Source organism: Cervus canadensis, chromosome 11 (assembly GCF_019320065.1).
Source record: "Cervus canadensis isolate Bull #8, Minnesota chromosome 11, ASM1932006v1, whole genome shotgun sequence".
In the NCBI taxonomy this organism is placed as follows: Eukaryota; Metazoa; Chordata; class Mammalia; order Artiodactyla; family Cervidae; genus Cervus; species Cervus canadensis.
Genome location: NC_057396.1, coordinates 32467578 through 32493299, shown reverse-complemented (window position 1 = coordinate 32493299; position 25722 = coordinate 32467578). Strand labels below are relative to the sequence as shown.

Here is a 25722-nt window from a genome sequence, read left to right as displayed (position 1 = left end):
CTAAGACTTCTCCATCTCAGCAACCACACAGAACAAATTTTGTTCAATTCAAAATTTGACGGATCATCCTTATTCCCCCCTTGCTCTTATTCTGCACATCCAATTCATGGACAGGCTTTTCTGTCTCAACCTTCAAAATGTACCTCAAATTTATTTCTGTTTCCACCATCACCAGGATGTCACCGTACTAGACTACTGCAACAGCCTGTTCCCTAGGCTCTGATCTTCTTTGTGAATCAGATCACACCATTTACCTGTCCACAACCTTCCAGCAGCTCCCCCATTGCTCTTTCAAATAAAATCCAAATTCCTTACCTTGGAGTAGGAAGACCTGCACGACACAACCCCTGCTAGTTTCCAATCTCACTCAGCAGCAAAGTCACTCAGAACTACCTCCTAGGGGGTCTGCTGAGCCTGGCACCAAGAACAGCAGCTTTCCCCTTACGTGTCCTAGGGCAGCAGCTGTTTTCAATAAGACACAAAATCTGATCAAACAGAACTGACACCCTGTCCATGTCAGGAGGGAACTGGACAGAATCAGCTCTAACACCGAGGGCTATCCTCATCTGACCCACAACAAGGTCGACCACCTACTCAGGGAGCTTCCATTGTGAGTTCTCCACCACTTAACCTCACAGCAGACCACCTGGATCAGATTACAGACTTTCTGAATGGACCACAACTTCGCTGTCTTGTCTCCAGTCCGAGGCTTATTTTAGAAGCCTGAGGATGGTGAAGGGGAGCTGGTGTCTTCACAGTTTAGACAACACACAGTGGTTTCTTAGGACACTGGGGAAGCTGAGTGACCCTGAATTCTGCACGTTCAGAAATGTGTCCTAATGAATCTAAAATTATAAAATACAGACAATGCTTTGCAAATAGCAGGTGATGTCTTCCCTCTAAATAATTAAAACCACTTCTTGAAGGAATGGGTACAATAAAGCCGAATGTCAACAGTGCCTGAGCACTTCCCACACCTGGAATTAAAAAGGGATCTCTATTTACTCTTTTTTTTTTTTTTAATTTTTTAATTTTTTTATTAGTTGGAGGCTAATTACTTCACAACATTTATAATAGCCAGGACATGGAAGCAACCTAGATGCCCATCAGCAGATGAATGGATAAGGAAGCTGTGGTACATATACACCATGGAATATTACTCTATTTACTCTTAATTGCTACAACTGTATCCCAGATGCAGAGAAGTAGCGAAGTAAGAGGAGAAGACCAATTACTATCTATAAGCGGACAGTCTCATGGCATGCTCCCTGGGGCATGGGGAACTCCCACTCCATATATGATCTCGGGTGAGCTTGGCAGGCTCACAGACAGGCTCTGAACTCTGTGTTTGCCACTGATCTGTGTGCCCCAGGCAAGTTCCCTTACTCCTCCAAGCCCCAGTTTCTCTGTTTATAAATTGAGGCTCTTACCCTTCCTTGCAAGGTTGTTGCAGGGATTTATGGAGATAATGGGATAAAGAGTTTAAGGCCAGCTCGTACCCAGCCTGTGCTGGGGAAGTGATAGCTACTGTCACGACATTATTACGCTCGCTAGCAGCAGCGATCCTGAAGCTGTTACTGACCTCCTGCCATCCCCCTTCTGGGCCTTTGCCCACTGCTCCACTTGGGCCAGGCTGCTCTTCCTCTGGCTGTGCTTCTCAGGGTTGGTCCTGGAAGGGAAGGCCCGCTGGTACCCAGCAGTCCCGTTCTGCTCTCCCGGGCCAGACGTGACAGGCAGCACACCATTCCTCTCCGCCCGCTGGGGCTGAGCCTGCTGGCCTCTTGGGCCGCTGGGTAAATCCACGAACAAGGCATCCTCTTCAACTTGTGAGTACGGGGACCTGGCCTTATTCCTGTCCCGCTTGCCCTCCAGTGGGTCCCTGGAGCGGTACCGGTCTTCCTCCTGCTCCCGCCTCTCAAATCCAAAGGAATCCTCGTGGCTGCGATGAGGACAATCCCTTGCATGTCCGGGTCCCACGCGGCCACACTCTCGACAGGACTCTGCGTGGTTGGCCTGGGGGACCGCCTGCCGCTCCACCTTCTCCGTGTCCCTGCAATGACAACAGCACATTCAGCCCAGCCCAGACCAGAACCCCTAGCCAAGACTCGCCAAAGAACACACTTTACACTCCAATTAACTCCAGGCCTTTGCATGGGCTGTTGCCTCTGCTTGGAGCCCCTTTCATGCCTACTCCCTTATGCTGCTGGCTTAACTTCTATTCCTCTGGGATCTGGCTTAAATGTCGCCTCCTCCAGGAAGCCACCCTACACACAGTCCCAGTCTAGATCAGGATCTCAGCTGACTCCACTATCAAACTAATCACACTGGACCATAACTGCATGTTTACTCATCTAGTGCCCAAGTAGGCTACGAGTTCCTTCAGGCCTGAGGCCCAGCTGGCCATTCATCGTATGCCCGGAGCTTCCACATAATGATGGTACAGAATAGGAGCTCTATAAACACTACTGAACAAACAAATGGTATATGTATGACAGTCTCATGCCTTCCCCTTTTGCTGTTTGTCCACCTGTCTGTCTGGGGCAGGTAAGCTTGGATAGAAAACTCCTGAGTCCAGGGTCTCCCCCGCTGGCATCTAGCACAGCCCAAAATACAATGAGCAGCATAATTAACAGTCTTCCAAGATGTTGAGTGAAGAGTCAGCACAGCCATCTCTCTATATGGCCACTTATCTATCTTGTCAAGGAACTGCTCAAACAGGAATGTAAGAACACTGACCTAACAACAATTTCCTGCAGTATTATTAGTCAGATGTCAGAGATAAGGAAACTGAGGCACAGAGAAGATAAAATGATTTGCCCAAGACCATCCTGCTGAGAAAAAGAGGCACCAGGGCTTAATTCCAGGCAGACTGCAGAGTCTAAGCACTGGAGCCGTGACTCTCTATTGCCTCTCCATCTGTTTGTCTGTGATCTGCAGACATGCAGACCTGGAAACTATACAGACAAGGGGGTAGTGGTGACAGGTGAGGATGTGAGCGGAGGCTAAAGAGCTTCCAGGGCATAGAGAAGAGAGCCTCTTTCATGGCCCATCTCCCACTGGAAGCTGCCTCTCTCCCCGCTCCTTGGGTCCAAGATGTATCTGCATTCTCATTACTTGGAACCAGGGACACAGCAGCAGCTCCACAAGCTTAGCAGAATTTAGACTAAGGAGGCAGGGGAACACAATCCAGCCTAGCTCAGAAGGACCAGAAAAATTACCAGGGACTCTTGGACAGGCAGCCTGTCGACTCAGAGTCCTTGGTAAAAAGGTCCTGGCCTTGATGTCCATCACTTCTTGAAATGGCCAAGGCTGAGGGTTCAACAGAAGAACGAACAACAGAGGTGCTGCTGCATTTATATCTCGATTGCCAGACCTCAGGTGTCCTTGCAACAACCTCAGAACTTCAGCTACCAATAATCAGTACAGATTCAGGGCAGAATCCATCCAGTCAGGGAGCTGGTTAAAATGTCAGTATAAAGTGAAAATACACCCCCTAACACAGGTCTACTTCTTCATGTGTGCCGGCCTGTCAGCCTTAACACAGGCATGGAAACGGAGAAAAGCAATTCCATGCCTCATGTCCGTGCATGTCCTTGTGTGCTGTGCGTGCTCAGTCATGTTTGATGCTCTGTGACCCCATGGACTGTAGCCCACCAGGCTCCTCTGTGCGTGGAATTTTCCAGGCAAGAATACTGGAGTGGGTTGCTATTTCCACTCCAGATGATCTTCCCAACCCAAAGATTGAACCCACATCTCCTGCAATTGGGAGGCAGATTCTTTAACACTACACCACTTGGGAAGCCCCATGTACTCATTACTTTTTCATGAAAGCCCAAAGCTTTTGTGGGGAAAGAATAAGCTTCTTTGGACTTCCTCTATCCATCACTAGGAGACATCTTTCCCCCATCTCCCACCCCTTCTGCTAACAGAGTTTGAATTTTCATTTGGGGATCATCCTACCCGACTCTAAGTACTTGTAGTTTAGGTCCTGCTGACTCTACTAGTCCTTTTCAATCTGAGGCTCCAAGTCTCAGTGACTGGCTCACAGGCTGACACATCACCCAATCCAGGCCAATCAGAGCTAGTTCTGGGACTTTGGCTGGAGCTGGTCTTGAGATGCTACAACTACATAGGAAACAGCTATCTGAGAATGAGGCTTCCCAGGTGGTGCTAGTGGTAAAGGGTGCCTGCCAATACAGGAGAAGTAAGAGACATGAGTTCGACCCCTGGATCGGGAAGATCCCCATGGAAGAGCGCATAGCAATCCACTCCAGTATTCTTGCCTGGAGAATCCCACAGACAGAGGAGCCTGGAGGGCTACAGTCCATAGGGAAGCAGGGTCAGACACAACTAAAGTGACTTAGCACACACACATCTGAGAACGAAAGCAGATGGAGAGAAATAGAATCTTAAAGACTTGTCCTGAACTCCTAGATTTAGCCATACCTAAACCAGATATATCCTTGGACTTTTTGGTTTTACATCAATAAATTGTTTCTCACTTAAGCTAGTCTGAGTTTGGGCTCTGTTACTCACAGTAGAAGGAGTCCTATTACATCATTTTATATTGACATATTTAGATGGTGACTTTTAAGAACCTTTCCATTCCTAAAGTCCGGTGGGTCTATAAGCTCTAGTAGAAGAAACATGTGAAATATTCAGGGGCCCACGCTTTTAAGAAAAAGTAATTCTTTTTCTTTTTTTGGCTGTGCCACGTGGCTTTGTGGGATCTTAGTTCCCTGACCAGAGATTGAATCTGAGCCTTCAGCAGTGAAAGCATGGAGTCCTATCCATTGGACAGCCAGGGAATTTTCAGAAAAAGTAATTCTTACTCTAAGTTTTTAAAGGGACATCTCTGTTCTACAAAGTACACTTTATAAATCTTAACTTTGTCTTTCTTTTCACACCTTGTCATAAAAGCCATACAGTGAAACAAATATGCACCTAAATGGAAGACACTAGAATTGAAGGGAAAAGAGGGTTTCTTCAATTGACAGATGAATGCATAAAGATGTGGTACACATATACAATGCAGTATTACTCAGCCATTAAAAAGAATGAAATAATGCCATTTGCAACAACATGGGTTGACCTAGATATAATCATACTAAGTGAAGTAATTCAAAAAGAGAAAGACAAATACCACAGGATATCAGTTACATGTGGAATCTAAAATAGGACACGAATGAATCTGTCTATCAAACAGACCCACAGACACGGAACAGACTTATGGCTGTGGGAGTGGGGAGTGGCAGGAGGGAAGGGTGGGATGGACTGGGAGTTTGGGATTAGCAGATGCAAACTATTACACTATTACATATAGAATGGATAAACGATGAGGTCCTACTGAACAGCATAGGGAATTAGCAGATGCAAACTATTACATATAGAATGGATAAACAGTGAGGTTCTACTGAATAGCATAGGGAATTATATTCAGGAACCTCTGATAAACCATAATTGAAAAGATTATGAAAAAGAATACGCATATATATGTGTGTGTATATATATGTGTGTGTATACAATATATAAAACTGAAGCACTTTACTATACAGCAGAAATTAACACAACATTGTAAATAAACTATACTTCAATAAAATAAATTTTAAATTAAAAAGAAGAGGATTTCTTCAACTTCAGAACCCAAGGGTTATGGGTACAATGTCTTAGCCCAACCAACTGTAATGAGGATTTTTCTTCCAACCTCCATGTCTTTACTGAGAACCTATACATTCCCAATGAGGCGAGCACTTAGCCATATAGTATAGAAAATAGCCTCTGCTACCAGAGCCAGACAACCCTAAAGCCTGATTTAATCACAGTAACCACATTTAACACTGTTCTCTTGAGCTGATCCCAAATCATGGAGTTTGCCAGTCTTTTCTAACCCTGGAGTTAACTTATAACTATAAATCTTAATCCTTACTGTCTGTGTATATATACGAGTGTACACATCCCAACACATGCCAATGTGTCCTAAAAATAAAGTTGACTGAGAAAGATAAAACTTTTTTCTCCGAGAAACTTTTTTCTCAGATTTATACCAGCATTTACTGCAAACCAAACCCTAACAGGGTGCCTAAAAGAATGGGAGTCTGCTTGCCACCCGGCCCTAAGACTTGGGGTTATGAACAACAGCTCCTATTTCCACAGCTGTTGGGCCTTACCCAAGGTAAGATAGATGCCTTTGTGTCCAAAATGATCAGGCTATGGCTACAGGTAAAAAAGGTGAAGGGAGTGTTCCCGACTCCCCTACCTTACCTGACTTAAGCATTTAACTTACTAAGTTACAGGATTTAAGGCAAAAGTGTTTTTTGGTCTTCTCCCTGTCTCTTTGAATTCCCTGCAATGTAACACATGACCTCTCAAATCAGGAGACCTGTCACACAAGACATCTGCAGTGCTCAATTTAGCACAGTGGTGGGGAAAGAAGGGAGCACCCCTCGGCTGTCAGTGACCGTGTCACTCAGAGACGAGGCCGTGCATGGCACTGATGTTCAGCTGAGATGACAACAGCCCGTCCTGTGCAGGTCATTACTACTGATGCGGGCACCTGGTATCACTGACTGTCTAAAACACAAGGAATTCCTGACTTTTGGTGATCATTGTGGCCACATGTGTCACTTTCCAAGCGTGACAAACCCAGAGTGCATAGGATTAGTGCCAGTTAAACCTGGATTCAACAGCTGGCTCCAGCCCATAGAAGCTGAGTGACCTTGGGCAACTCCCTGACCTCTCTGGTCTCAGGTTCCTCATCTGCAACGTGGGGACAGCAACCCCTACCTCCTTGGGTTCTTATGAGGAATAAAGGAGAAAAGGCACAGAAAGAGCACCGCGCTGGGTCTGGCACCTAAAGAGCGTGTATTAGTTGCTCAGTCGTGTCTGACTCTCTGTGACCCCATGGAATGCATCCTGCCAGGCTCCTCTGTCCATGGAATGGAATTCTCCAGGTGAGAATACCGGAGTGAGTTGCCATTCCTTCTCCAGGGGATCTTCCCGACCCAGGGATTGAACTCGGGTCTCCCGCTTTGCAGGCAGATTCTTTAGTGTCTGAGCTACCAGGGAAGCCTTTAGCACATCATCAGATACAAATGTACTAGCTTCCAACATCTTTTCCTTCCTTGACCCCATTTTTTCAAAGCGGCAATGTACCCAACAAAAAACTCACATTTCCTAACCTCCCTTGGAGCTGAGGGTGATCATATAACATAAATCTGGCCAATAAGATGTACGCAGAAATTGTTGGATGGGTCTTCCAGGAAAGCCTTTAAAAGAAAGAATGCTTACGCGGCTTAGCTAACCTTTCCCTTCTTCCCACCTAGAACTTAGACTGGAATGCAAGGTGACAAAAATGAGGATGAAAGCCACCTGTCAAAACCTGGGTAGAAAGTGAGAAAGAGCCCAAGTCCCTGACAGCATCATGGAGCTACTGTATGAGCCAGGACTAACTGTGGATTCCTGTTAGTGAGAAAACTAAAACCCAATTTGATTACGCCTCTCTAAGTTGAGTTGTTCTATCACTGGCAACCAAACGTAATCCCTGACACAAGGGGCTGAGCCCTGCCCCGTCCATTTTCAGCACATGATAGCAATGCTTTATGTCTGCTTAGAGAAAATCCTTGTTTTCCCCTGCAAGTGGGAAGAGCACAAATCTCAGGCTGAAGATACTTCTGTCTTATTCCTGTCTTTCACAAGAACTCGGAAGTTAACAGATCATACCAAGCAGTTGACACTGATTATTATTTTATTCTGCCTCCAAGCCCTTTATTTCACCAGGAAATAAGGAATAATATTTACTTCTATCTTCATGTTACACAGATACTTTACACACACAGGAAATCTCATGCAAAGACCTGAGCGAGAAAAGGAACCACACACAGCTTGTAGGGACTTAGCTGACCTCAGTCCTGTTGGCAGACACAGCCCATCTGTCACGGTCCCACTGGAGGATCCCTCCCTCCTCACCATACCTAAATGACCAAACTAACAGCCCAGGAACAAGGGTCAGGCCACTGACATCCTTGGAGTGTTTGTCTCAACGTCAGGTGGCAGGTGTTCCTGTCCAGCTATTGAATGGCACAGGGAACTTTACTCAATGTTACATGGCAGCCTGGATGGGAGGGAAGTTTGGGGAGAATGGATTCATGTATGTGTATGGCTGAGTCCCTGCACTGTTCACCTTAAACTATCACAACAATGTTAATCGGCTACACTCCAATACAAAATAAAAAAGTTTAAAGTTTGGGGGAAAAAAAAAATTCTGTCCTGGAAAACCAGCTCAGCCAGTGTCAACAGATGCCAAGTCCTGAGCACTGACCCCAAAGCTCAGGAGGACAGTGAGCTCAAAAGCTGAAGCCCACCCTGCGCAGTCCACAGCCTTGTGTAAAAGGCTGAAGCAAATGGGTCCAGAGTCTCTAGGAAGCCCACAGGCAGGCTTGCTCACTTGAATTAGTTCCTAAATTTGATGACGGAAATGTCTGGAGAAAAATGGAGACAAAGTTGGTTTCTTCTTTTCCCAGACTTAACTAGGGCAGTTCCCCTGGGATGGGGGAAGACAGCTGGCTACCTTTCAGGCTCTGCTCTAAATAAACAATAGGTGGGCCTGTCCTCCCCCAGAGAAGAGTGAGGCTGAAGGGCAAGGGAAACACCACACTGCCAAGCTCAGGCCGTCACTCCTCTCAGCAGCGGCCACTGGCAGAGTCCCTCGTGAAGTTTTAAGGACCTGGCAAACCAGACAAAGCAGGAAGGAAGGATGTATAATGGCTGCCAGGTCTCCTCACTTTGTTCATTCCTGCCTGGAGACTCCTTCCCTCTTCCTCTACCTGGGTGAGTAACCTCGCTTACCACAGCCCAACCTGAGCCAGTCTGGAGTTCGGCACGCACCGAGCCCACTCACTTTCAGTCTCTCTATGGCAGTTTCAGTCTGGGTCACTCATTTTTTGTGGTCAATGCTTGGCTGTTTTATGCTGGGTCCTACTGTGTGCTGGGAACCCAGCACAGACCATCTCTAACCCCTAGAGCAATCTTGCAAGGTCAGTACTGTCAAGCCCAGAGAGGCTGAGGGCACTCATGTGAGCACCAGCTTACTGAAAATAAATTGTCTCTACTGAAGTCCTTGCACTTCAGGGATTATGGTGAGCACTTACTAACGGCAAAACCCTGAGCTAAAGGACTTTAAATATTATCTCTTCTTATCATCGCACAAAGCTCGAAATACTATTCTTTCATTATAGGTAATGAACATGAAACTCAGAGTGGTTAAGCAACTCACCCTGGATCATGCAACCAGTGACATGAAAGTTGCTCAGTTGTGTCCAACTCCTTGTGACCCCATGGACTGTAGCCTGCCAGGTTCCTCTGTCCATGGAATTTTCCAGGCAAGAATACTGGAGTGGGTAGCTGTTCCCTTCTCCAGGGTATCTTCCCAACCCAAAGATTGAACCCAGTCTTGCACATTGCAGGTGGATTCTTTACTGTCTGAGACACCAGAGAAGCCCATCCAGTGAAATAAGCAGGACTCAAATTCCATCCGATCCAACTCCTAAGCCCTGTACTGAGGTTGAAAGCATGTCTATAAGTTACTTCTGTCAAGGGTCCAAGGAGCTTGTCCAACCTCAGGTGTTGTTCCGTCACACTTTAACCAAAGTGGTCAGGGTCTGAAAGGCCAAAGATTCCATTCTCTGAAGAGAGTGGAAAGAGCCAAGGTGTGGGCCACTTCTGAGCAGACTGAATCCCCACAACAGTGCTCAGACTGCTCTCAGACACCCCAAATCCCTATTTGAACATCTCTCAGGGAGAAGTTTCATTCACTGATCTAACCACTCACCTGTCCAGCCAGCCAAACATCCATGCACCGTCCTTTAAACTATTTACTATGTGCCAGGCACTATTCTCACTTTTAAGGAGCTTACAGTCTAGCGGGGGTGACAAAGAGAAAGCAGGCCAACATAACTTTAGCATGAAAGTTCTATGCATGAGGAACGACACAGTGCTCTAAGCAGAAGCATCTAACATACTGAGAGTCAAAGAAGAAAGAACTACAAGTAAGCTAGGACCTGAAGAATGTGCTGAGTGGTCCTAGTAAGGGTGAGGGCCAGGGGAGCAGACGAGCAAGGCCTAGAGGACCTACAGGGAACAGACCCAGCCAGGTATCAAAAGCCATACTAAGGAGATTGGATTTTACCCTAACGGTGACTGGACTATAAGCTCCCTCAGTTCCATGACAGGACTATAGTTACACTGAGACCACACAGTTATGTAGAGACCAGAGAAGTTGGGAAGCTGAAAAAAAAAGAGGTAAGTTGCCTTCCGATAGGCCTTCCTATCTGAACTGCTTGTCAGTTTTGTGAACTGTAACAACAAGCTGACCTCCTTGCTTAGTACTTTAGCTTGTTGGAGAGGACAAGACATCCTTAGATAAGAGGGGGGAAAAAAGGCAGTTCAACAGAGGAACTTGGAAGACAGATTTTAAGGAGGCTGTAGAGAATGAAAAAACAGAATCCAAAATCTGGCAAGTGGAAGAACATGGAAATAAGGGAGAAGAAATCATGGACAGGAGGAGGGAGAGGGTGGGCTCTGGCCACAGTGCTCAGTGTCTCTGACGGAGAGGGGGTGGGGGCTCGGGAATACTTGTCCATCAAGAGACCCTGAAGCCTGTAGGGAACAAGAGGACAACGGGAGGAAGTACAACAAGGGTGCTCAGCTCCCTCTGGGGTTAGAGGAACAATGTAGGACGAGGCTGGAGGAGGAGACAGTGAGGGGGGCAGGCTAAGGGATGGTCCTGCAGGAAGCCTCCTGCAGGGTTGTTGAACCACAGCTCATACTGCTAGGGGATGGGCACATCCTGGAGAGGAGGAGAGTATGATGTGACCACAGGAGATTCATCGTCGTGTAACTCAGAGGATTAACAATGAAACCGGACAGGTGCAAAAAAAAAAAAACAATGACGTTGTTAAACCCTATGGGAGCTAGCATATTGGATATGGAGCATCAACTATGTTGTGGGCAACACGCGAAGTAAGCACTTTACACGTTCATTTCATTTTTGCAAAAACCTGATGAACTAGAAAAACTTGTTTAAAAAGCATACCTAAATTGCACAAGTGACACAGCTAGAAAGTAGTAGTGGAGCTGGGCTTAAACTCTGGCCTATCCGGAGATAGTACTTAAGGCAAAAGAAATCGATATAGCAGGAAGTGGCTTGGACATTGGTTGCTTGCATATCACTTATCACATCCCATCAAGTCATTTCTCCTTCCTCTGTCCACAGCCCTAATGTCGCTTGGGAATCCACCCCACCTCACTCTCAGTCCCCACGGTCAGGTTCTCAGAAGTGAAGCAGGTATCTCAGGCCTGAGTCAGTCAGCACATGTACTCTCTGGCCACGGTATGTGATTTGGGGAATCAGTGTGACCTAAGCCAGTCTGATCAGAAGAGATCTCAGAGCTTCTGGGGAAGACTGGCTCTTTCCTACTGGACTTAACTCAGATGACCTAAGTCTGGGGCTATTGCAGCCATCCAGCCACCAGATCCCAGATCTGCCAGGGACCTCTACACGGAGTTCAGGAATGAAGCCAGCCCACTGGGGAGAGAGATGACTTGTAATGATACTGTCTGAGCCTTGAACACAACTGTTTTCTAAAGCTATAGTTATCCTGAACTTTTCAATGACTGCACCACTAAACTCCCCTTTTACGATAAATTTGCATTTTGTTACCTGTAATAAGAAGCCCTAAAGTACCACATTCATAAAGAATTTGCCTATATGAATAAGAATAGAACCATTTGGGTGAGAATCAAGGAGGGAGAGAAGGAAAAGCTACGGTTGGGACCACCCATGGAACAGAGCTGGAGGTTTCCAGAGCAGATCACCAACGTGGAGGAGAGGCAAGATGTAGTCTTACATGATGAATACGTCTCACTAACTAAATGTCTGAACATCTTATTCAGAAAAATAGAACATTTAATAAGTCTGAATTCCCTTGGCTGAGTTTCATCTCTCAGAAAATTAAGAGGAAATGCTACTCTGGTTTTACTGAGTCAGAACGTAGAACAAGTTTTGTTTTCTTTATGTTTTTTTAAACAGGGAAGAAACCTTGGGCAAAGATGACTATGGGATTTCAAGAGTTTATTAAGAGCATAGCAAGAACACATTTTAAAAGTTCAGAAAAAAGCCAGCGATAATAAAATGGCCTGAGATCTGGAAGGCAGCCCAGTGGAGAAGGGAAGGAGCCTCTCTGAAACCAAAATCTGAGAGTTAATTACAAAATCCTCTTGTAGGAAAAAGTGAAAAAAAAAAAAAAAATCCTAATCTTAGCTAGCAAATTCATCCTAAACCTAAACAGTTCAAGGCAGATATCACTTATCAATCACAGCACTTTTTCCTGTTAAGCCTGATCTCATTCTCAAGTTATCTTTGACCCAGTGCCTGAGTCAGGCACAAGACAACTGGGCAAAGCTGGGACACAAGAATGAACCTGTCTGACGTTGCTGGTGGAAGCAAACCAATGTAAGGACACAGAGAGCACTCAGAGCTCACATTATGGGAAATGCATCAAGCACAAATCCAGTGGAATGGGCCCACGTCAATGACCGCAAAAAAGGTAAAGTCTAGAAGGAACTGAGATTTGTTTACTTAAAGCAAAATAAAACAAAACTTTGTATTTTCTAAGAATTAAAATAAAGAAGGGGAGAACTTAAAATATATATATATATATACATATAAGACATAGGTATCTCTGCTTGGGAAGATGACCACAGCACAAATAAAGTTGAATTCTTCAACTTCTGAATTTATTTCCATATCTTCATCAAGGTGAGTGACTTCACCATAACTAAGAGAACAACCTCGGTTCAGAGAGACTGCAAGACCAAGATGGCAAGGAAGACAGGAAAAGTTCAGCTGTCAGAGCCCCAGGGCCCTAAGGGAACTTGAAGATGGGCTCTAGAAACCTCTCAGACCATCTCTGAGGAATCCAAGAGAACAAGGAAAATGCCAGAATGTTACAGACTGACCAACAGTATCCTGACTTTGAAAAGAGGGGGAAAGCAGATTCTCTTAAATAACACAACTGAGAGCCTACAACCAACCTCTGCAAGAGGCCAAGCGGCATTCCCAACTGGGCAGATTTCAACACACGGAGGAAAGGAAGCATCGAAGAAAAGCGAGGAACTCACTAGGAAATGCAGAGAATAGGTACCAGCAATTCACTGCAGAGGAATACAACTGACCGACAAATATAAAAGATCCCCACCATCATGAAAACACACATTAAAATAAACAGATACCACTCATCTACACAGCAGCTCAGCAAAAATGAAAAAGACTGATAATATCAACTGTTGGCAGAGATGTGGAGAAATTAGCACTCTCACCAGTGGAACATATTAATACAACTGACTTTAAAGGACAGTTTGGTAGTATTGATTACAATTTAATGTGCACTGTATACTGACCCAACAATCTGAATGCCTCACACGTGCAGAGGCTTGTACAAAGTTTTTCATTACCCAACTGTGCTGTAAAGAGAACACAAAATAAACTATCCAACATGTGGCACATGCTTAACTGCACCATGGTACATTTACATCATGAAATACCATACAACAGTCAGACATAAAGTCAGCCCATATACACTGATACAGAATGATTTTCAAGATCAATATCATTCATGCTATTAAAAAAGCACCAAAAAAACCCTTTATATGTCTTAAAGAGCATATATACACATAAATGAATAGAAAATAATTTAAAGAGATCCCTGTTAACCTGGTAACAGAGGGAACACTGGGAAGGTGACTAAGGATATTTTTCTTCACTTTTTGTGTTTTTTTACAATAAGAATGTCTTATTGCATGTGTGTGGCATGGGGGAAGACTTCCCTGGTAGTCCAGTGGCTGAAACTCCGCGCTCCCAATGCAGGGGACCCGGGTTTGATGCAACTAGGGGTTCACATGCAGCAACTAAAGATTTCATGTGCCACAACTAAGACTCAGTAAAACCAAAATAAATAGTTTTTAATGAACAACAAAGACAAGGAAACAGTGAGCTTCAGGGACCAGCATGTGCACTAGGAGTAAGTTATGTCAAACCTGCCCATTTCCTTCTCCTGGGATGAAGGTGGAAATATCAATGTCACTGAACAGAGTGCCTGCAGGCTAATGGCACAGACTTTCGATTCATTATCATGCACACAACAGAAATATTTAGGCTGGATGACACTGCTAGGAAGAGAGGCAAACCTGACTGAATACCTATAGGTAAGAGTCACTGATTCAGGACCCACGGGGTAAATTCCAGGACAGTCTTTGTTCTTGTCCTGTCCAACATACTCATTCATTCTTTCAATTTCTCACTTACTCACTCTATAGATATTTGAGAGCTATGTGTCAGGTGTGCAGAAGACTCAAAGATGATACCCCCTTGAAGCCTAGGATACTGAAAAGTAGATGGAAAAACCCAGCACAACAAATGCTCAACTTGGGCGCTATGGAAACTCCAAGGGCAGAATCTGACCCCCATCTGGCCTCTTAAGGGAGGCTACTAACTATATCAAAGACCTGTTAGTCTCAGGAAAGAGAGCATGAAGCTAGGAAATACCACTAATACCCCAAATCGCATAAAACTGAGTTGGAAAAGGTGGACAAAATAAAACCACTCATTTGCAGTCACTGAGAATCCGGTCTTTAGGTTGCTGAAGGACACCACTCTTACGAGGCCTAAGAGACCTTTGTCAAAGAGGCCTCCAAACAGAGCAAGATGTCCAGTAAAGAAGGGGGTTCACGTCAGGTGAGGACTGGCTAAAGGCACCCTGACTTTTCCAGAGCTACCTGACCTTCTCCAAGCAACTGACTTAACTCAAGTTCCTTGTCCACACACTCTCAGGGAATCACCCACAGTCAACAGACTCAGGAACCTCCAGATCCCCGATGGTACCCTGGTTGGCCCGATTGAGGGAAGGGGCAGCTGAAAGACAGTGCCCACGTCAGCTCCCAACAACAAGGTGGTGGGCCATCGGTGGCGTGTTTCCAGTTTCAAGATCTTTCTTGCTTGTCCACTCCCTCCTCCCCAGACATTGCCCCAAGGTTGTCCTCTCAACCACACACAAGAGGAGAAAGACTGAGAAACACACGACCAGGCTCCAAGGCTCGCATCCCACCCTTTTCAGTCATTTCACATTTCCAGCCCTTCTCACTTCTCTGTTTAATGAGGACAGTGGCCTTGATAATTCCCAGGGCACCTCTCAGCTCTGCCGGCAGTATGTGTTGGCTCTGTACGCAATCTCCTCCAGGAAGAAGTCACCATTTAAAATTCCAAGAGAGGGCAATGCTTAATAGGAGTGAGTGAACGGTGGAATCTGGGTCCCCCTCCCTCATAGGCAGCGCTCTGGAAGGGACCCTCCACGGGGACTGACCTCTTCAGTGACGATCGCGACAGCACCTGGGCAGCCTGGTTCATGGCCCGGATCCAAGCATTCATGTCCTCCTGGGTGTCAGCGCTGAAGTAGTAGGTCCTCATGCCCGACTGCTCGGCCTGAGAGCTATTATAGATGAGAGCCCGCATCCCGGTGTGCACAGCCTGGAGACAGAAGACGGAGACCCAGGTCAGAAAGGTTAGTGTGCGTCTCACTTCCAGGAGCAAAAACCGAGAGATGCTCCAGCCCAGTTCTCCCCTCTTCCAGACTGAAAGCCCACGCACCACCCAGCTGATTTCCACACGTGGAAAAAAAAGGCTGGGTTCCCCTTCCTTGACACAGCCAGGCCCAGCAACAGCTGTGTCTGCTTCCCACAGCGAAAGCCCTGCAGCTGTACCTGTTTCCTACTTATCTTACTCCCATTTACGGAAGGGCACACAGTCAATTCAAGGCTTACATGAGAAAGAGATTTAAAAAAAAAACACCTCATTCCAAAGAAGCGGGAATCCCTGTCTCGGTTCTTCTGAAGCACCTGATGACTGGAGTTGATTCAAAACAGCTGCTCAACAGCAGATAGCTTGGTGCAGATATTCACTGCTTCCCTGCTTGGCATGAAATGTGATGTGTGCCCATCAAGGAAGCTGCTCTTCTGGCCCTCCAAAGAGGTACTACGAAGTTTGACCAAGCAGTCTAACACCTGACTGAGGACGCTGGCATACCTACTGTGTGTCAGGAAGCCTCAAGGTGCTCTCATAAGTTCTATAGGCAAAGGGAACGACCCCTGAGAAGCAACACGGATGGACGGTGAAGAGGTAACACTAGTTTTCCCCCTTGGGCTCTGATAAGCAGGGTCTTCTAAATTTGTAAGGAAAAAGCTCACCAAATCCACAGAGAGAGATGATGCAGAAAGAGAAAGATTTACAGAGGGCCTTCTGTGTATCTCCTGGGTACCTCCATGACTTTAATCTCATTTTAATCCTAATAGCCTTGAAAGGTAGGAACATTCAGAATCCCTTTTATAGATATGGCAAGTAAAGCTCTGAGAAGTAACTTTCCTAGATTTCCATGCCTAGTCACAGATTCTTCACAGCACTTATTACATGGCATTGTTTATTTTACACTCTTGTTTATCATCTCTCTCTTCCTTGCAGAATATAAACTTGATGAGAGCAGGGATTCTGTCTATTTTGTTCACTACTGTATCCCCAGGAACAGTGCCTGGAACATAGTTGGTGCCCAATAAATATTTTTTTGATTGACTGAAAAGCTGGAGCCAGGATTCTAGGCACTCACCTAGGAATGTCTATCCAGACATGTTCATATCCAGATATGTCACCCAGGGTCTATCCAGAAATGAGTCTGATACAGCTCACTGATCTGATAACCTGGATTCACAATGATTGGCCCTTAGAAAGCAAAATGAGAGAAGTGGAAACATGTCTAGAAAATGACATGTTTCTGAAATCACCAGTGGTCATGGATGAAATCTCAGACATGAACTGTAAGCATTCACTTCCCCTCTCACACTCCTAACATCCATGTCCAAAAATGATATTAAATACAAGTTTGCTTCTGACACTCACAGATCTGGCTCCATCCAGCCCAGTGCCAAAGCAGTCCAGTAAACCTGGCTTGCAGCTAAGGGTTCCTACAGTGGCCAGAGCAAATCTGATTTCCTTTCTTGCATGTATAAGGACTCACTCACTGTTCTAGGAAGGATTCCTTCTTTTCAGCAAGGTGGAGATGTGGCAATAAGAAGAGAACTAGAAGGGGCTTATTCGTGTCTTACTGTCAACTGGCAGAAATTCTGGTAAAAGCTCCCTTGGACAATGACCCCATAAGATCTTTGACACCCCCTTCCCAGACTTTCTGCCCAGCCACAGAGGGTTCTGGGGCAGGCATCTACTTGAGGAAGTTAGTGGGATTCATTGAACCATCACTGACTTACAGAGGACTAAACATGAAATACAAATAAGCTGAACTGACCTTAACTTGGGAAGTATAAGGCGTGTCACTGACCACAACTCCTACTACAAATGACAGCTCCATGTGACCTGTTTAAAGAATATGACCAGCCCCATCTACCCTGGCAAAACTAGATGATGGCTAGTTTCCCTGGAGAAAGCTCTGGATGGGTAATCAACCATTTATAGGGCAGTGATACCAGAGCTGTGGATGTTCAAATAAAAGTACAGAACCCGTCCAGAGGACTTAGGGAAGGTTTCCTGGAGAAGGTGGCCCATGAACAGACACCTAAAAGACAAGGAAGAGTTCAGAAAGGGCATTCGAGGTTGTGACTGAAGCTCAAGCAAAGGCCTATGGGCAAGAAATGGAGGAAAGGCATAAGAAGAAAGTGTGCTAAAACGTGGCTAGAGAGATAAGCCAGACCTTCTAAACCAAGGCTGGGCTCTATCCTGAAGGCAATGGGGAGCCACAGAAGGGTATATGGTAGGAGCATTCTTGAACAGACATGTAACTGAGGAACAGCGTGGAGGACATCCTGAAGGCTACAGAGGAGGTCCAGGGCTGAAGCAACGATGGCCAACACTCACCGAGTGCTCACTATGTGCGAGGCATCACTCCAGTGCCTAGTAAGTTAGTTACCATGGGGTGGGGGGTGATGGCAGGCTAGACAGAATAGTGACAGTGGTAGGGGAGAGATGGATTTCAAAGATACAGAAAGCACAAAACTGAAATGGGAGAGGACAGCAGCTCTTCCTGTTCTCTTCTTATCCCGTTAATCCCCAGGTTCATGCAGACAGAGGCAAGGACTGTGTCCTTTCACCGCTGTATCCCTAGCATCTATATCCTGCCAAGTAGAACAACAGAGCACAACAGAAGTCTGCCGAGTATACGTAAGTAAAACACCATGACTTTTGGCTGGCCTTCAGCCAGAATAAAGCAGAGAGTCTTAATCTTTTTTCTGGCATCTTTTTGAGGACTTGCTGGATTCTACGAACTCTTCCTAGAAGGTGTTTCGTGCACAATAGGACAAAGGAAATTTACTATATTGAAATATAGTTACCAAAATATTTTTAAATGTTGCAATATAGTGATACAGGTGCTTCCTTAATAATGTATCACATAACAAATCTAGTGGCAGATGTAATAATTATTGTAATTTTGAAGTGGTGAAGAACATAAACAGTATTTCAAGATATCTGCAACAACTATAGTGTGATATGAAAACATCTCTGGTTTCTATCGGTGACCAAAGGCAAGGGTGCTGTCGATACCTACTCCTGTCTGCTTTCTCAATCAAAGGAGATGTTATGCATTAAAATAGGAAAGACATGATTTACCCGTGGACACTAAGAGGTTTAAAAAAGAAAGATGTGATTTACCTACTGACATGGGTCTGTAGGCCTCAGGTAAGGAGCCCTTAGTCTTGAGGGAGGGAGAATAGCTCAAAGGGAAGCAATAAAGGCGCTTTCCCCCTTGGGGATGTTTTCTGCCCCAGACCCTGGATCTGAGGGGCTAACCTTGCTCAGAGGTGACCAGCAGGCCAAGGGAGGCTGTGACTCCAGTAGGTGTTCTGCGGGGAGATGCCCCAGATGAGCCAGCAGAGCACAAGGTCTGGTGTGGCGGGAGGGGTAGGAGGTGGGGGAATAATGGTATCTAAAGGCCACGGAGAGCCCTGCTGGCTCACCCTGCAGGCCCAGTGGAGCCTCAGGGCGCATCTAGCACCCCGCCTCCCTGACAATGCCTAGGGGCTGCCAGGCTGGGAGTGCAGTCAGAGAAGACAGACAAGAGAGGAACACATAACCCTCAGGCTCTGCCACTGCAGATTCTCTGAACAATCTCAGGCAAGGTGTCCTAGCAACGGTCTGAGAACTGCAGTTCTGGAAACTGAGAAATGACATCAGAGGCAAGCATAAGGCCCAGGACACAACACACTGCACACTCCTCGGTAGCCCAAGAACGTGGACCCTGAACTGCCCCAGGCCCACCCTCACATCCCTGAAAGAATGACACTGCAACCAAAGGGAAGGGACCTCTTCCACACTCAGGAAACCACAGTCCTTCCTAGACAACCAGCTGAGCATCACCAGTGCTGCCCGTAGTAGCTTTTCTTTCCTCTCAGACCCTGCAGACCCCAGTCAGCCCCCAAAATAGGCATGCCTTCTGTCTCCCAGACAAAATATTTAGGGAACACTCTTGGTGAAGTCTTCTTTCTTTTAAAAAGGAGAGAATGTGACAGCACATAAAAGATGTTTTCCTCGAATCTATTTTTCACACCTCCCAATGAAGTGTTGAGATGAAATATATATAGTTATTATAATCTGTTACTTTGAAGATATTCCAAAGGCTGTCCCCCACCACCACCAAATCATATATAACAGCGTTATCCCAATTGTTTGCCCAGTAGCCACACTCAATACTAGAAAGGAAGATTCCCCAAGGAAGGCATTCGGCTGCAAAAGACTAGTCTAAAACCCAGGGAACAAAACGTTTTCAGAGCCCACAATGAGCAGGAGAGGCTCTGAACTATTTAACAGATCACTATTACTAAAACAACAATAAGCATTCACTGAAACCATCTCCTGCCTCCTGCAATGGGTGTGCAGGTGACCAGAGTAAGACGTGGGAGAAAAGCAGAGAGGAAGAGAGAAAAATCATCCTCCCTCCCTGCACTGCACATGAGGAGCACAGAGCTCAGGGTGGAGATCTGCCTCCATCGTCTTCCAGCTCTGGGGCTGTGGTAAGCTTCTTCAGCTCTCCAATCCTCATTCTCCTCATCTATAAAATGAAGCGAATCATACTAACCCCCCAGGCTCCCCACAGGCATCAAATGAGGTAATGCGGATAACAGTAGTTCTCAGTCACCAAAGGTTTTACAGGAATACGGCAGTACCACATCATGCAACGTGAAGCAAAGGAGGATCCAGGATCTTCAACCCACAGCAACTCTGGAGTCACTGGGGATAGCGACAGTGGTTAAGAAAGCAGGAGACCCTGTTTTGTTTTGTTTTTCTGAGACCTGTCGCGGAAATAGTAGTGACAGGAAAAAGGAGGTCTAAATACTCAAGCAAGGCTGAGGGACTCAAAAGTTCAGACACAAATGAAAGCACTTGTGATGGGATATTATTCTTGCTTAAAGAATTTATAACTTTGTTAACATGACTCTGAAACACACAACTTCTTAACTTCTTCCCCCTCCCACTCCCAGCAAAAACAACTGCTTCTGTGAAGCCATTACTGGGAACACAATGTATCTTAGGGGCTTTCCAGATGGTGGCTTTCCAGACGGTACAATGGTAAAGAAGCCACCTACCAAAGCAGGAGATGCTGGTTCGATCCCTAGGTCAGGAAGATCCCCTGGAGAAGGACATGGCAACCCACTCCAATATTCTTGCCTGGAGAATCCCATGGACAGAGGAGCTGGCAGGCTACAGTCCATGGGCTAACAAAGGAGTTGGACACGACTCAGCAACCAAACAACAACAACATTTCTTAGGACGGCATTGCTAAACTAAAGGAGAGGGACAGTACCTTAAAGGAATACTTGCGACTTATGCGATCCTCAGGGGCCACAGGTGAGATCACGTAGCTGGGCAGAGGGATGCTCCCAAGGACCACTTCTTCTCGGCTGTCTTTGAACGGAAGAACACATCAGGATAACCTCCTGTGGCAGCCTCCTTAGGGTGGTCCATCCCACAACCCTAGTTCAGTGCTTCTTATCTCTCCCAGGATGACTGCAATCATGGATCATCCATTCAGGTGCTCCGGGGACCACTGTGCTAGTGCTGGAACTACACAGGTGAGTCAGACAGGGCCCTCTCCCTGAGGATGGGGACACACATGTGAACACACTCAGTTCCACCTGCCAACTCCTGAAATACAGCAGCATGCCATGTGCTGTGGGAACACACAGCCAGGAGTGGCACACAGCCTGCAGAACTGAAGAAGGCTTCGGAAGGTGATGTTTAAAGTTTTGTGAAGGATGGGGAAGGGATTCTGGGTGGTACACACCTCATGGGCAAAGTTAGAGCAGGTGGGAAATATCATATTTTTTTTTCATATTTTCTATATCTATTCTCTTCCTCCCCCAAACCATCTTCGTTACCAGAGGTAACTTCCTAATGACGAGTTGGTGTCTCTGCTCTCCCACACAAGGCACTTGCTGACTGTTCACTGGATACAGAAGGAAACCCGACTTCCTCTGTCTAGAGTCACAGCCCTTTTGCATTTTGGCCCTTAGCCATCCTGAGCCTTATCTCCTGGTGTGTGCTCCATGCAAGACTCACTCTAGCCTTGAAGGTCTATCATGCCACCTTCTTCTGCTTCTAGAACTTAAGTCAAGCTGTTTCTTCTACACGAATGCCCATCTTCCCCCAAACATGGGCAAAGTTCTACCCATCCTAAAAAGCTCAACTCATACCCTATCTCTTCTAAGGAGCCTTCCCAAGTTCTCCACGATGGAATTAACTTCTTGCTTCCCTTGCACTGCTTAAGCACTTTGGATGCCTTCCAAAGCACCTGTCACAACCTAGTCTTGTCTTATAATTAGGCTATCTCTTCCTCCATATTTTGAGCCTTACTTCCTTCTAACCTTTGCACAGCCCCTAATTCTATGTACTGGGGCTTCACAAATATTCATATGGCCAATTTTATTCACCAGCTGCCTACCCAATAACAGGGGATAAATCCAGATAATAGGTTACAAAATATAATGCTTCACCTATACTTCTCATCCCTCCGGATTGCATCAAAGGTGAGCCTATGCCCCAAGTGGGGCAGAAGCTGGAAAAACTCCAGATCTTGAGACCCTAAGTAGAAGGCAAACCAGATTCTATTAATTTTAACTCAACAAATGGCACTTCCAGTGCTGGGACTGATAAAAATTAAGTCACCAACCATCCACATATGTAAAAGTGAACACTTTGGCAGGTTAACAGGTTATTAATTAGCTCGGACCACTGGTTCAAACACTGGATTTGAGAAGACCACCTTTGTATCACCTCACCACCCCCTCGGGCACAAGAGCCCTTGGTGGCCTGAACCTCAGCTCACCTTTATAGTAAAACAAGCAATAATCAGCAAGCACAAACCACCTCCTTTTCCACAGCCTCATCCCAGAACTGTCCTGCAAAGCAAAGAAAACTAATCAGGGCAATATCTGAGCGTACTGCTCCCCCTCCTTAGTTATGTACAACCTGATTCTGGAACCAAGATTTGCCCATATTCACGCTTTCTTTCCATAAATTAATACATTTTTATTGCATAGCCTTTCTTTGAATAGAACATTAAAATTTAAATCCAGTGATGGTTTTTCCCCAGGAAGTTCTGTTTCCTGTAAACAGTCTAATATATCATAAGCATCCTACTTTTAGAAAGGAAGATATGAATTCAAAAACAGTTCTTCCAGTAAGAAAGAAATCAGTTTTTAACAAAAAGTTATTTATTCATTCATTCAATATGCTATAAAATATCTTCATTTATACTAATTAGAAATTTGATTTAGCATAGCACAGGGAACTCTACCCAATACTCTGTAATGGCCTATATGGGAAAAGAATTTTAAACAAGAGAGTGGATATATGTATATGTTTAACTGACTCACTTTGCTGTACTCCTGAAACTAACACAGCATTATAAATCAACTGTCCTCCAATAAAAATTTAAAAAAGAGAGAAAATCGATTTACATAGTATGGGACAAAGAATTTAAGTTAGCTAATTAATCAGTGAGGCAAAAGTCTCGTTTGACTAAGTTACCTACTGTAAGGGACTGGTTATGCTGTGTTTTCTTTCCATTCAACAGAAAAAGACTTGGATTTTCTTGAACTAAACTGTATCATAACAAGACTCTGCCTCTACTCATCTAAAATGTAAATCATTACATTTATTTAAAAAAAAATTTTAGGTGACTATGAAAAATTTTTAAATATGGCTAGGGTAGGAAAATAGTAGTTTTGGGGTCATTTTTCTCCTAAACGTAGGAAAATTCCAGAGCCACTTTTAGCTATTTAAATTGTCTTCCTTCTGCAAAACTTTTTGACAGCCTTAAATTTTTAAAAATTTTATCCGTTCTCCATTTACTTAAGTGTTAAAACTTGCTAAGCTCCTATATTTCTTGATTTTATCTTCTGCATTAACTAGGTGACCTCTAAAGTCTTGGCATATGATATTTGCTTTGTTTGAAAAGCTCTTCTCCACCCTTATATATCTGCTTCAAATGTCACTTCCTCCAGGACCTTTTAGGACTCCCCCAAGCACAGTGATACTTTCTCTACTGTGAGTCCACAGCATCTACACAGACCTTACAGCCACAGCACAGCCCAGGGGCCCAGGGGCCTGGGCAAGGGGGTGTCTGCTGAGGAGAAGGATTGTCTACAATCCCTTCCGTCTCCCTCCACATTTCAAAGGAGCCTTTTGTTTAACGGGGACAGGGATGCAAATGGAAAAAGTCAGAGGGTGACCCAGGTAAGAAAAGAGAATAAGAACAGAGCTGTGAGGGAAGAGGGTCTCATTAAAAGAGGATGGTGCCAGGGGAGTACTGGTCAGAAGAGGCTGGGGAGCTGTGGGAGCTGCCGTGGGGAACAGACCTGGGGGAGAAGGATTTCAAGGGGACATTTAGGAATTTCTTCTGTGTGTTGTACATGTTAATGCCCATCTCTGTCTTCCCATAAAGCCTTGAGTAAAAACATACATCACTGCTCTCAGAATTTGTGCTTATCTGGATAATATGCTATGCGGGAGTCCCCTGCAGACTATGGCAGGAGGTCCTCGAGTGCAGGAACCACATGTTACTCATCCCTTTGTCGTTGCAGTGAGAACACTTAGAACATGGCAGGCATTTGGTGGGTGAGTCGGGGGATGGGTGGATGGATGGCAAGAAGGGAAGGAAGAAGACAGAAGGAACATGTTCTCTGACCCTGGGACCTCACAGCCTATCCGAGGCCAGAGGACCAGAGGCAGAATGACTGCTGGTAAAGACAGAGCTGAAGGATGGACTGTGGGGGGACACAGAGCTGACAGGGCTTCCAGACTGAACGGATATGGGAGAAGGAGAAGCTGGTGATGGTACTGAGGTTCCTAAACCGAGTGCCTGAGAGAAGGATGGCACCGACCCCACAACCCAGGAAGAGCAGGCTGGGGGAAAAGACAGGTAGGGGCTGAGGAGATAGTGAGTTGAGTTTGGCCAATTTGAAATCTGAGGTGCTAGGAAGTTCGATATATGTGCTAGAGAGGAGAAAAGGAAAACCTGGGATTTTTCAGGCAAATGATAACAAAGGCTCTTTAACATTAGGAAGGCTAGTGCTGGCGGAGGATCGTGGCTGCAAAGCTGGATGCAGACTGATCCACCCACACCCAGGTCCGAGTCCCAGGACAGCCGATGGTACCAAGAACCAAAGCGGCTAAGTGGGTTTGGGGAAGGAAACCGCAGTCATTGAGTACAGTCCACTTACAAACACGAAAAGCAAATCACTTAGCACGATCGGTAGAATCTACTGGCCTCGGACAGACTCAGGAACAAAAATCTTATTACAAGCCCGTTCCCAGCTCCTGGGGGTCAGGGGAAGGACGGAAATCAGAAAGAACTAGCTCCCTGCCGCCCTCCCTCCTCAGTCTCCTCACCTGCTTGTGTAGCCAGCCCCTCACCACCACTGGAACGTTGGGGTTCCTCCGAATGGCCTGGTCCCTCTTCCCAAAGCTGTGTACTTTATTGCTGGACTTCATGATCTAGGAAAGAGCAGACTCAATCTCTAGCATCTGGGATGATTTGGGGAAGCCCTCAAAAGCACATGCATGATAGGAGAGCCATAGGCTTCCTGCGTCTTCATCTGCATGGCACCGTCCTCTGATCAAAAGAACAGCGAGATGATGGAGAATGGGTGGGTGCATGGCCATAGCATCCTAATTAAAAGGGGAGTCCAAGAGCTACCAAGCTTCCTGTCTGGGTTACAGAGAAAACAAATGTAAAGGGATCTTTCAATCAACTTTTACCAGCAGCTGCTGGCCCCAAGATGTCCTATGGCTTTCTGAACAATGCTCCTTTTTGGTGACAGTATTTACTCATTTCCAGATATTTACCCCCCGCGCCGCCTTTCTGGTGCTCTCTCCTTCTCTACAATGCTGGATCTCTTCCCTGCTCCTCAGCCAGTGCTCCCACAGCGTGGCACAGACACCTCTGGGGCCTCTGTCACAAAGTTTACCATGCGGTCTCTAAGACACTTGTGAACAGAGGTGTGGCCTTCCCAAGACACGCCAGAAAAACGGAGAATATGGCCAGGGCCCTAGATGTCAGTCCTGGTTCTGTCAGCAATCACCTGTTTTCTTGGACATGTGACATAACCCCAACTGGC

The 25722-nt window shown here is 45.8% G+C and overlaps 1 protein-coding gene across 8 annotated transcripts in view; it reads right to left on the bottom strand.

Annotated features, from left to right (window-relative positions):
- PLEKHA7 (pleckstrin homology domain containing A7) overlaps positions 1-25722 on the bottom strand; it is a 211842-nt gene that overhangs the window by 46086 nt on the left and 140034 nt on the right. For all 8 annotated transcript variants that reach the window (XR_006272039.1, XM_043482014.1, XM_043482015.1 and 5 more), the window contains 5 exons: positions 24995-25099; positions 22428-22500; positions 20907-21007; positions 15414-15577; positions 1583-2050 (listed from right to left, as the gene is read on the bottom strand). Coding sequence is in view for 7 of the 8 variants with exons in the window: in XM_043482014.1 (XP_043337949.1) it covers positions 1583-2050; positions 15414-15577; positions 20907-21007; positions 22428-22500; positions 24995-25099 (911 nt within the window). In the remaining variant the exon portion in view is untranslated. The remainder of the gene's footprint in view (positions 1-1582; positions 2051-15413; positions 15578-20906; positions 21008-22427; positions 22501-24994; positions 25100-25722) is intronic.